General features: G+C 41.1%; 1 protein-coding gene across 6 annotated transcripts in view; it reads right to left on the reverse strand.

Annotated features, from left to right (window-relative positions):
• The window catches only part of LOC144086233 (glutamate decarboxylase 1-like), a 62,567-nt gene that overhangs the window by 12,793 nt on the left and 37,320 nt on the right, over nt 1-12,454 (reverse strand). Inside the window, exon 1 of one of the 6 annotated variants that reach the window (XM_077616103.1) lies at nt 7,961-8,123. The exons of 4 other annotated variants lie outside the window; for them this stretch is intronic. Coding sequence is in view for 1 of the 2 variants with exons in the window: in XM_077616102.1 (XP_077472228.1) it covers nt 733-736 (4 nt within the window). In the remaining variant the exon portion in view is untranslated. Of the gene's footprint in view, nt 1-732; nt 752-7,960; nt 8,124-12,454 lie in introns of those variants that run through there. One more of the 6 variants, XM_077616102.1, reaches the window with a different exon arrangement.

Raw genomic sequence — 12,454 nt, forward strand, 5'->3', positions numbered from 1 at the left:
TCAACCAATTCTACTTTGTTCACTCTTTTCAATTATTTTCATTATGCGGTACTTTTTCAATAATTTGCAAAAACAAAATATTTCAATTAATTGAATTGAATTGAATGCTTTTATTGTCATTATACAAGTATACTGAGATTATTGCAAAAACATGATAATAACAGTTTGATTTAAATCGTCTTACGCTTATTTTTTTTACATTTTATATCGAGTTTACATGAATCGCATTCACTCTGGATTGGATTGGATTGTTTAATAAAACTAAAATTAGACGGATTTCGCGGAGGGGAGAGAGAGTTGCACAGAGAGGGAGGGGGGCAGAGTTTCGGGGGGACTTTCCACGACAACGCACTCGTAACCGAACAAACACATTTAAATTAACTTGGATTAATATACAGTGGTACCTCGACCTACGATCAGCTCGTGGTACGACGAAAATTTCGATCGAATAATTTGCCCGCGATACGATCAAAATTTCGAGATGCGACCAAGCCAGGTGGCCATGACATGAGAGGCTGTTTATCATTGTAACGCACTGTCTTTTTTGCTGCATCTCTTTCGTGTATTACCGATATCTACGAGCACTGAACGATTTATTCAGACGAGTTTCGACCAGAAAACGCACAACGCGCATGCACGGGCAAAAAGAGGGCTTTCTGGGTAATGGAAGTATACTCGTGCACACAACACCCATAGGCAATGGCACACTTTCTCAGAATAAAACTTCATTACCCATAATCAATACATGGGTAACTAAGCTATTGCATTTCCTTTTATTCTGTCCTTAGCCTTAGCTCCCGCGATTGCTCATTCAAGACTACTTCTCGTTGGCAAGTGGTCGTACGTTATCCTTTTGTGAGGACATTTGTGTGCATCATTTTCGGAATATTTTGAAGGAAATACAATAACAAACAGCTCATCGATAGCGAACTTGAGGTTGGAGGCGTGGCAAACCGCTAACCCGGAAAACGAAGGTAACAAAAGATTAAAACAAAATTAGAATTCAGTTTTGTGTAAAGTTACATTAAACATATGTTTGAGTGTCTGTATATATTTATCCAAGTTAATTTAAATTTGTTTGTTCGTTTACGAGTGCCGTGGATAAAGTCCCCCCGAACACCCCCCCCTCCGTGTATGCCGCTGTCTCTACCCTCCGCGAAATGCGTCTAATTTTACCTCTATTAAACGCATTTGATTTCTATTAAACCACTCGTTATTTATTACTTTGTCAATATATGGCGAATTAGAAGAAATAAAACATTTTTTCCAATCCAATATCCTGTTTTTGGTGTTTTTTCAGAGGGTTGGAACAAATTAATTTGTTTTCAATTAATTTCAATGGGAAATGTTCGATCGAGTTACAAAAAGCTCGACATACGATCTCAGTCTCGGAACGGATTACAATCGTATGTGTTAGAATTATTATGGAATATTCTATATGTGTTGTAAGCATTTTTCAATAAGTAATAAGGCTATAAACCAATTCATGAACCACGGACACTTTTCCTCCACATCGTCTCCTCAAGGCCCCACAGCTCGAGGACACATTGTTTTCACACACGCTTTTCGGCAGAACACAACGGGACTGTTTTGACGGGACTCCAGCAGAAGATGGCGATAATCGCATTATTGTTTGAAAATACGGCTTTGCTTTGTTTACCTTGAAAGCATTCCTCACACTGTTGTTTTTCTAACCAGCGAGGGTGTTATTGTACTGATTACATAACCATGTTTTTCGAGTGTCGCGATTAAATACAATGATTCAGTTACTGCAATTCAGAATGCACTGGGGGCTAAGACGACGCCACATTGCATCTCCTTGCAAGTTGTAAGCAGAGTTTGTTGAAAGATGTTTTTCCTTTTTTAATTAAATATTACTAATAATGATTTAAAAGGTTTGAATCATTATTCCAACATTTGGTCCTTCGAGTAGCCGGGGTCAACAAACCGATGGGGAATCCAGACGCTGCGGTTTAATATCTGGAGTGACCGTGCACGGCGAGAATCCCTTTTCCAGGCTGGACTATTTCTCAGCAGCGCCTGTTTTCTAATCGGTTGACGACTATCCTCTTGGTAAGCATCTTTCGACATTTCTGCCGAGTCCGCGTGTGATGGCTGCATATTGTTGACGGGTTCCGAGTGCGCGAAGGGCATCACACGCGAAGGCCTTATTTTGAGAAGTAAGGCTCGCGTCCTGGGGATTAGCGATTTTAAAACCCTGGGTATACTAGTCGATGCCAGGTAACGAGACAGAGCATGAGTCTATAAAACTTGGGGCAGTTCAGGGTGTCCTGTACCGCGGTCCGGATAGGTACAAATATAACTCTGACAGTATATCAGGCTAGGGTATACATTTGTGTTGCGTGTGTTACGTGTGTCGTTCCGCGGAAAAAGAATTTGCTAACTGATAACTAAGTGCGAGCGCGCTCCCTTCTAAAAATGGGCAGCGCAAATGTAAAAGCGGCTATTGACGACGATCCAAAGATGCGTCTGCCGTGTAAAGATTGGAAATTTGTTGAAAATCAAAGCGCTACAAGGGTTAAACACCTAAACTTATGGATAAATAAATATGGATTTGCTGGCCAGCTTAATATGCATAAGATATTGATACTGCAGGATAAAATACGTGCTAAGCATGGGGGAAATCTTAACAAAATGGAGCAGGAGGGATATAATGATACCTATTATTGGTTTATGATACATGGGTTAAATCAGTTGATAACGTTGGGACTGGAAACACAGAGGCTGTGTTATTCCACAGAAAAGAGGACGGGGAGACTTGCCCGGTGGGGAAGAAATATGTTGTTGTTAAAAAGGAGGGCCCCCTCCGACAAATATGACCAGGTCGGGAGGGCCCGTGGGGGACATGGGGAGAAAACGCTATCTCCCCAGCCTGGGGCGCCGCCAATGAGTGATGTGTTTATTGAACAATATCCCATGATCGAAGTTGCTAATACTAATTTGCAAGGAGCAGGCTCCTACTAAATTTGGATGTTCGAATCCAAAAGCTGATGGTGGCCCGTTGTGTCATGACGGTGGTAATTTGAATTTGTGAGTGCATGAACTGATTGATCGGGTTACGGGGAAGTTTAAAACAAAAGTTAATTATACCGTGATCAGCAGAGCTAAGCAGAGGGATGGTGAGCCTTTTGCAGAATATCAAATCAGGATGACGGCTTGTTTTAAGGCCAACAGCGGCCTCGCTGAAGACCACGCGGTGGGCAGCATTTATCAGGAGCAGCTGAAAAATGTGTTGCATGCTCATTCAAATGTGTTGCATGCTCATTCAAATTATACTTATATATATTACATATATCGCGTGATTGCCTGGACAAAAATGTCTCTAAAAACAAGGCAGGCCTGCTCAAAATGATTTGAATGAGGATTTTGAACATGAGGATTTTGAACATGAGGATGTTGAGCTAATTTTAAACCAGAGATCACATTCTTTGGGAATGAATTCAATTGGATTTTTTTGTGTGATGCTGAAAGTTGTAAAATGGCAATTAAAATGGTTATTTCAAAGAATGAAATGGCTTATTGTGGCTTATCCTGGTGTCGTCCCCGTCTGCTAGCGGGAATATTTTGGTTAACAGAAATACAAAACAGCAAATTAAATGTTTAGCGGGGTTGCCAAAACTGCGTTTTGGTCAGACTCTAAACTTGCCGAATAATGATTGCGGGGGGAGCGCTCTGTTTTGATGCGGCTGAATATTACAATAATTGGCCTTGGGGGTGCTGAAGCAAACTTGAGGGCAGAAATGGGTTTTGCTATGATATAGTTGTGCTTGCAGCATATTGTGAGTATGGGGCTTGGCAAACTACGATGATATGATGATATAGTTGGATATCGGGAGAGTAATTAATTTAGTTTATTAATTTAGTCTTCTCTAAAAAATAATTGCTCACAGGAGGCACAAGAGGGGAAGCATTGGGCAGAAATAAAAAGAGAGCACTTAGGAATGTCAACATTGATAAGCTGCTTCTGCAGCGAGCGTGAAGGTCACAGTCAGCGGGTAAGGGCGCGCTTCCGTTTAAACATTTCAGAATAAGAACAAAACATGGTCTGCAAGGGATGCAGAGTTCCGCGATTATCTTCGCATTTATTTTTGGGATTTAATCAGAAATGTCTTTCGAGGTGATAGAAAATCTGTTTGGCAAAGATTGATTTGGTAAAAGCTTTGGAATTGGGAATAATACTGTTATTATTGGTTTCTTTTTACTTTAATATAGGAGATTGGCTGGTTAAAGAAAAATGAATGGATTTTTTTACAATATTATGGCATATTGGTTACAATTTGTGGGTCCTTTATTAAGCATTGAAAATTGTAATTAGGAAATGCCTAGTAAAAGGTGGATTTCACTAATTTAATTATTGTAGATTTTTCTTGTGGTAACAGGGAGCTATAAGAAATGGCTCTTATTTTAAGTAAACATAGTATGGGGTGATTTGCAATTTATGTCTTAGGTATTAAGGGTTATTTGGTTGTTAAAGAAATCAGACATGAAATTAACAATGCGGAAATGAGAAATTTCATGGCATTCGTCCAAATTGTTAGGTAAATTGAACCTGGCTGGGGTAGATAAGATAATTGGTTAAGGATAGGCATAGTTTCCCTAGAAGAAACATGGAGCGTCTTTAGGTGCACAAAAGACTTTCCTTGTTTGACCTGAAGGGGGCGTATGCTTTGATAGGTCATATTGATGACTATTGGGACGTTATTACTGTCTATTGCTTTAGAGGCATACACATTCAGAGTTTAGCCAAAACTTACTGCATTGCAATTATGGGGTTAATACAACTGAATGTTACGGTGATAACGATGGGCAATAACAAGCTTAGATAAAGGGGAATATCTACAAACAAACAAAAAAATCTAAATTCAGGTAGGGCCTTCCATGGTGTGAAACAAGTGATGAACGGTTAAAATACAAAAAGGGGGTGTGTGTGTGTTTCAATGTGTCACAACTTTTCCGTTATTGAACAAATTTCTATTTTTAGATATGTGGCATGTGGATCTAATACATTAATTATCTAGTTTCTTCAGGCATCAATTTTGCGGTTCGAGGATCTACTAATGCGGAGTGGATCCAGACCTTCCCGAGTGTGGAGTATTCCTGGTGTCCTCAAGAATTCGTAGGTTTTCTCTGGGTACTCCAGTTGTACTCCAACAAACCAAAATTGTGGATGATTGGGGGAGCACTCAAAGCAAATTCCTTGATTATGAGTGCGAGCGTGGATGAGTGTCTGTCTTTTGTGTTTCAATTGACTAGCCACCAAGATATATCAATATTCTAATATCAAGGTGGAATATTTCTGAAATCGCTGATAAGCCTTTCAAGGACGGCGGTGGCAGAGTAGGACAGAAACAAAAAAGAAAAGAATTTCGCCAAATGAAATTTTTGATTTCTGCAATGGGAAAATTTTGGGAACCTGGGGGACTAAACAAAAACAAAAGACTTATCTGGGAGGGCTGCCATTTTGAGTCATGGTAAATTTCATGCCTCAAAAAAGGGGGAGGTTATATATTCAATCTATATGCAGATATATGGCAAAAACACGGGCGATTCCCCCTTATGTCAAGCTACAAAAGCTACATATCCATTTCAAAGGATACACATGGATTTTATAGAATATGTGTGGTACATAACAGTCCTAAAACAGATTGGGGAAACCTTGTTGCAGAAACTGGTCTAGATTGGCAAGCTTGGGTGACACACGCGTGTGAAAAAAAAAAAAAACCCATCAGGCCTTCGATAAAATTAACCCATACGGTGGGGCATTACAAATCATAATTCAGACTGACAAATTAACTTGTGAATCTTTGTCTGACGTTTTTCCTAAGTCCATGGGTAAGAAGGTCGTCGGAGATGGAAACACCCGGATCCGCCATAGTAAAATTAAAATCTGAGATGACCAGAGAATTCATTTCTGCAACGGGGAGTTCCCAAACGGGAGGCGGTAAGAAATAATTGGTTATTGTTGATGGAAAATGCAGCTATTATAAATCAAACCTGTATCAAACCTGTATCAAACCTGTATAACATGTATGGGGGGCCGACCTCTCTTAAGAGTAGTACCCGCGCAAATTACCCCTGATTGTGTAAAGGAGATAATGCAAAATTTTTAGTGTTATATAAAGGTCTCATACTACAAGTTCTGTTTAGCATAAAGGCTCATTGATATTGACAAAAGATGTAAGCCCAAAATGTATGAAATGGAATAATGTCTACCCAGTTACAACGGCAGCAAAGGACAAGCCTAACTTTTCAACACATGTCGCGTTTAATCATTTTACCTGCTTAGTCCTCACAGGGCACGGACCGGCACTGGGAGCGATAAATGTGACGTGGTGTGCCCACGTCCTAAAACAGACTACACCCCTGATTCCACGTTCTGACCTATGGTGGTGGTGGGGTCAAAACAAATTATACGACTCCTGTCAAAATGACAGCAGGACTTTGTGCCTTGGTCTCACTGCTATTACCAGTGTCTGTTTTTCCATCTACAGTAGAGGAGATACAATTGGCTGCACAGAAATCCGGTATGATGGCGGGCCCCTCGCGACGGCGTCGCATGGAGAGAGGGTGATACATTGATGCGATTGGCATCCACGAGGATGAGTATAAGTTGGCTAATCAGATCGCAGCAGGTTGGGAGTATATTTTTCTTTTAATTACTCCAAACAAAAATGTTGATTGGATAAATTACCTGCATTACAATGTCCAAAAACTTGGAAATTATACTGAACAGGGATTTGTGGCGATAAAGGAACAACTGGCAGCCACTAGTCTGACGGCGTTCCAGGATCGTGCAGCGGTTGAAATGCTTCTTGAAGGAGCAGGGGGCGTATGCAACGTTTGAAAATGTTGCACTCAACAACACGCCCCCCACTGGGTCCCACACCAGGGCCAACGATGGCCTGCAGACCCTAAACCGCAAGATGAAAAAGCATCCTGGAGTAGAATAATGTCCGCTGACAGATTTGTGGCCTCACTAATAATGATTTGGCCTAATTTGTGGTAGCCCTTTTTGCTACGATTTTGACATTATGTGGGTGTTGTATTATTCCCTGCTTAAGATCTTTGATGAGCCGACTTATAACCACTGCGATTGCCCCTACAAATTCCAAATTGCATGAATTATATCTCCTACTGAAGTGCTGACACTAACAGTGAATTCCAGGAGCATGGTAATTACGAGGATGGATTGGACGAAAATGATCTTATGTTCTGCTTTTCAGACCTGCCGAACGAGTAGAGCCTAAGCGGGTAAAATTAAAACAGCCAACGGTGATATCCCTCTCATTTTGAATTTGTCATAAAATGAATAACAAACATATAGTAAAAGGAGGGAATGTTAGAATTATTATGGAATATTCTATATGTGTTGTAAGCATTTTTCAATAAGTAATAAGGCTATAAACCAATTCATGAACCACGGACACTTTTCCTCCACATCGTCTCCTCAAGGCCCCACAGCTCGAGGACACATTGTTTTCACACACGCTTTTCGGCAGAACACAACGGGACTGTTTTGACGGGACTCCAGCAGAAGATGGCGATAATCGCATTATTGTTTGAAAATACGGCTTTGCTTTGTTTACCTTGAAAGCATTCCTCACACTGTTGTTTTTCTAACCAGCGAGGGTGTTATTGTACTGATTACATAACCATGTTTTTCGAGTGTCGCGATTAAATACAATGATTCAGTTACTGCAATTCAGAATGCACTGGGGGCTAAGACGACGCCACATTGCATCTCCTTGCAAGTTGTAAGCAGAGTTTGTTGAAAGATGTTTTTCCTTTTTTAATTAAATATTACTAATAATGATTTAAAAGGTTTGAATCATTATTCCAACAGTATGTCGAGGTACCATTGTATACAGACACACTCAAACATACGTTTAATGTAACTTTACACAAAACTGAATTCTAATTTTGTTTTACATTTTTATACCTTCTCCTGGCCGGGTTAGCTGTTTGCCACGCCTCCACCCTCTCGTTCGCTATCGATGGCCTGTTTGCTGTTGTATTCCCTTCAAAATATTCCGAAAATGATGCACACAAATGTCCTCACGATAGGATAACGCACGACCACTTGCCAACGAGAAGTAGTCTTGAATGAGCGATTGCGGGAGCTAACAGGCTAAGGAAGGAAAAACACTGAAAAAATGGAGCTCAGCCTACCCACATATTAATTGTGGGTAATGAAGTTTTATTCTGAAAAAGAGTGCCATTGGCAATCAGTGTTGTGTGCACAAGTATACTTCATTACCCAGAAAGCCCTCTTTTTGCCCGCGCATGCGCGTTGTGCGTTTTCTGGTCCATGTGTAGAAGAAACTCGTGTTTAGAAACCGTTCAGTGCTCGTAGATATCTGTTATACACGAAAGAGATGCGGCAAAAAAGACAGTGCGCTACAATGATAAACAGCCTCTCATGTCATGGCCACCTGTCTTTCTCGCAGGTGCCACTGTACATGAATAAATATATAAATAAATAAGGTTGTTAATGAAATATATATATATATACATATATACATATATATATATACATACATATATATATATATATGCATATATACATATATACATATATACATATATATATATATATATATATATATACATATATATATATATATATATATATATATATATATATATATATATGCATATATACATATATACATATATATATGTATATATATCAGTGGCGGGCAGTGCATTTTCTGGTAGCGCCTTCAACGTATCAATCCAACCCTCAAAAACTATTTTATGGCTATAAAACCTCTACTGCAGCTACAGCTGCGACACATAAAAAATAATCAATAAATTAATGCACAAAAATGGGGTAAAATCCACTTCCTAGCAGCATTTCATGATTAAATACAAATACTGGAGCTTTTCAGACATTAAAACCAGGCCAGGGGGTGATTTTCCCGGGAAAAGACAGCGATGAATGGCAATGGCGCACGGCAAACATTGCCCGAAAATGGGGTAAAATCCAGCCGAAAACAGCATTTATTGATTAAATACAAATAGTGGAGCTTTTTAGACATCAGAACCGGGCCCGGAGTATCATTTCCCTAATAAAAAGACAGCGATGAACGTTGATACGTCCATACGTGAAATGACAAAAAATGCACTAATATTAGGTAAAATCCACTTCCTAGCATCATTTATTGATTGAATACAAATACTGGAGCTTTTGAGACATTACAACCAGGCCAGGGGGTGATTTTTCCCGGGAAAAGACAGCGATGGACGTCAATGGTGAAACGCCAAAAATTAAACTGGGGTAAAATCCACTTCCTAGCAGCATTTTGTGATTAAATACAAACACTGGAGCTTAAATACAAACACTGGAGCTTTTCAGATATCAGAACTTGGCCCACAATTGAAATAATATTTAGGAATATAGCCATATTTGTAATTTTACTCACCAAAAATCCTTTTTACACAATATCCATCCTCCTTTCTTTCTTCCTTCTTTCCTATCGCCATCGAAGCTAATGATGAAAGTCGAGCCTGTCCTGTTATATTTCCGGCATAGTCCGTTTTGAAAATATCATTAAATCAACACAACAATATACTATTTGCTTGTGGAGCTAAGTTAGCGCGCTGAAAGTGCCCCACACACCATTTTCCCGGCTGTAACAGGCTTGCTAGCTTCGGAGTTGACCGCCCTTTTTTAATGATGTCCATTTTTTCTGAAAAATAGCTTTGTGAGCAAACAGAATCAATTTGTTTTTGCTTCTGCTTCTGTCGGCCATAGTGGGTGGAGTTTGCGATCTCGGCTGCCTGGGTACTGCTTTGGCCCGCCTACTAGCCAATCATAGTTTGTGAAAGCAATGACATGTCCCAGCCAGCAAAATGCTAACGCCTATGAAAAATCATTGTGGGGTTGCCAACTCGAAATCTGATTGGTTAAAAGCAACAGTCTAGTTTAATGCAGCAGAGCCCGCAAGAACTGATGGTGAAGTCTTTGAGGCAGATCTGATCTGACAACAAATAATGGCTGAAATGTGATTGGTTAAATGCTTCAATATGAAAACACACATCTGGAAGCAGTGCAACCAGGGGGAAAAGCAATGAAAGGAAGCTAACAGACCATTTGGAATAATAAGTATTGATGGACAAAATATAATATGATTCAGATATTTCTTAGGCCAGCAGAGAAGTCCTTGAAGGCCCGGACGGCCCGCCACTGATATATATATATATATATATATATATATATATATATATATATATGTGTGTGTGTGTGTGTATAGGCATCGGCCTCATATCTCTGGGGTCCTGGGTTCAAATCCAGGTCATGTCCATCTGTGTGGAGTTTGCATGTTCTCCTGCGTGTGTTTCCTCCGGGTACTCCGGGTTCCTCCCACATTCCAAAAACATGCATGGTAGGCTGATTGGACACTCTAAATTGCCCCTAGGTATGGGTGTGAGTCTCCATGGTTGTCCGTCTCCTTGTGCCCTGCGATCGGCTGGCCACCGATTCAGGGTGTCCACTGCCTCTGGCAGCTGGGATAGGTTCCAGCACCCCCCACGACCCTAATAAAAGCGGTTCAGAAAATGAGATGACACAATGCATCAGAGAACTGCCTTTTTCCAGCAAGTCTGGGTGTTAACCAAAACCAGAAAATAGATGATCATTTCTACATTTCTTGTGCTGCTTAAGCTAGAACATGTTGGCAGGATGACAGAACGATCGCACTGAAACCAGACAATAGAAACTCTATGGATAAAATGCTAATGACTGCTTGTGACTAAACACTTAACACCACGAAAACTAAAGAAATAATCCTGGACTTTCGCAAACGCAGCACAGATCTGGCCCCACTCCTCATAAATGGAGTATGCGTAGACAGGGTCCAGTCCTTCAAATTCCTGGGGTCCACGTCACGGACAAGCGCTCTTGGTCTAAAAACACCTCGGCAGTGGTGAAGAAGGCCCAGAACTAATACTAATAGACTGGTTGTGACTAAACACTAAACACCACGAAAACTAAAGAAATATTCCTGGACTTTCGCAAACGCTGCACAGATCTGGCCCCACTCCTCATAAATGAAGTATGCGTAGACAGGGTCCAGTCCTTCAAATTCCTGGGGGTCCACGTCACGGACAAGATCTCCTGGTCTACCAACACCACGGCAGTGGTGAAGAAGGCCCAGAAACGACTCCATTTCCTGAGGGTACTCAGGAGGAACATTTTAATAATCGGACATAGGCTTTGTCATCATCATTGACTCGACAAAAAGCCTAAGTGTCATCATACCCAGAAACTGCGTATGACGAATCCCGTTTCGGCAAAACCTCCGTTCGGCTGAACGTTCATTTGGCGAAACGTCCGTTCGGCCGAACGTTCATTCGGTGAAACCTCCATTCGGCCGAACGTTCATTCGGCGAAACCTCCGTTCGGCGGAACGTCTATCCGGCGACCTGTCCGTCTGTCAAACGTCTGTCGGCGAAACGTCTTTAGGCAAATCATCCGAGTACCCTCCGAGCAGATCACTTACCTCTCACTGTCTCTCACTTATCTTCAGTCAGCCAGTAGGAGGCAGATCACCGCCCAACGTCTATTCATATTACCTCACCCCGAAGTTATTACGCAAAAAGGATTGTGTGTCGTGTTACCACAAGTTTAGAGTCCTAATGGATGTGGGAAAAAAACTGTACTTAAGCCTATTTGTCCGTACTTTGTGGGACCTATAGCGTCTGCCAGAGGCCAGCAGCTGGAACAGATTAAACTAGAGAGCATAGAGCCGCTGCATCCGTGCACGCCGCAATCAACTTGGACACTAAGCTTCTGGTAACCTTCTATATAGCCACTGTGGAGAGCATCCTGGCATACTGCATTACAGTGTGGTACGCTGGAAGCACGGCAGCAGACAGAAAGGCCATGCAGAGAGTGATCAACAGTGTCCAGAAGATCACCGGCTGCTCTCTGCCCTCACTGGATGACATTCCCAGCCCTCGCTACCTCAGCAGAGCCAGAAACATTGTCAGGGACCAATACCACCCTGGTCACAACCTGTTCCAGCTGCTGCCCTCTGGCAGACGCTACAGGTCTCACAAAGCACGGACAAATAGACTTAAGGACAGTTTTTCCCCCCACAGCCATCAGGACTGAACTTGCGTTAGCACGACACACAATTCTGTGCAATAACAATGTGCAATATCTTAGATTGTGCAATATTTTAGAATTTACCTAGCCGGGATGTGACTTTTTATACTTTTATATTACTATTTATGTTTTTTTTGTTTTACTGGAAAAACGCACTTTGTGGAGTAGCACTACCAATTTCGTTATACGCAGCTGTGTATGATGACAATAAAGGCTCTTGATTTGATTTTGATTTTGATTTGATTTGTGACAAAATCTTCTGTTACAAGCTTTTTGTAGTGGGCAGTTCCAAGACATCCAAGGAAGTAAGACTATATTGTC

This window comes from Stigmatopora argus, chromosome 12 (genome assembly GCF_051989625.1).
Source record: "Stigmatopora argus isolate UIUO_Sarg chromosome 12, RoL_Sarg_1.0, whole genome shotgun sequence".
NCBI lineage: Eukaryota > Metazoa > Chordata > Actinopteri > Syngnathiformes > Syngnathidae > Stigmatopora > Stigmatopora argus.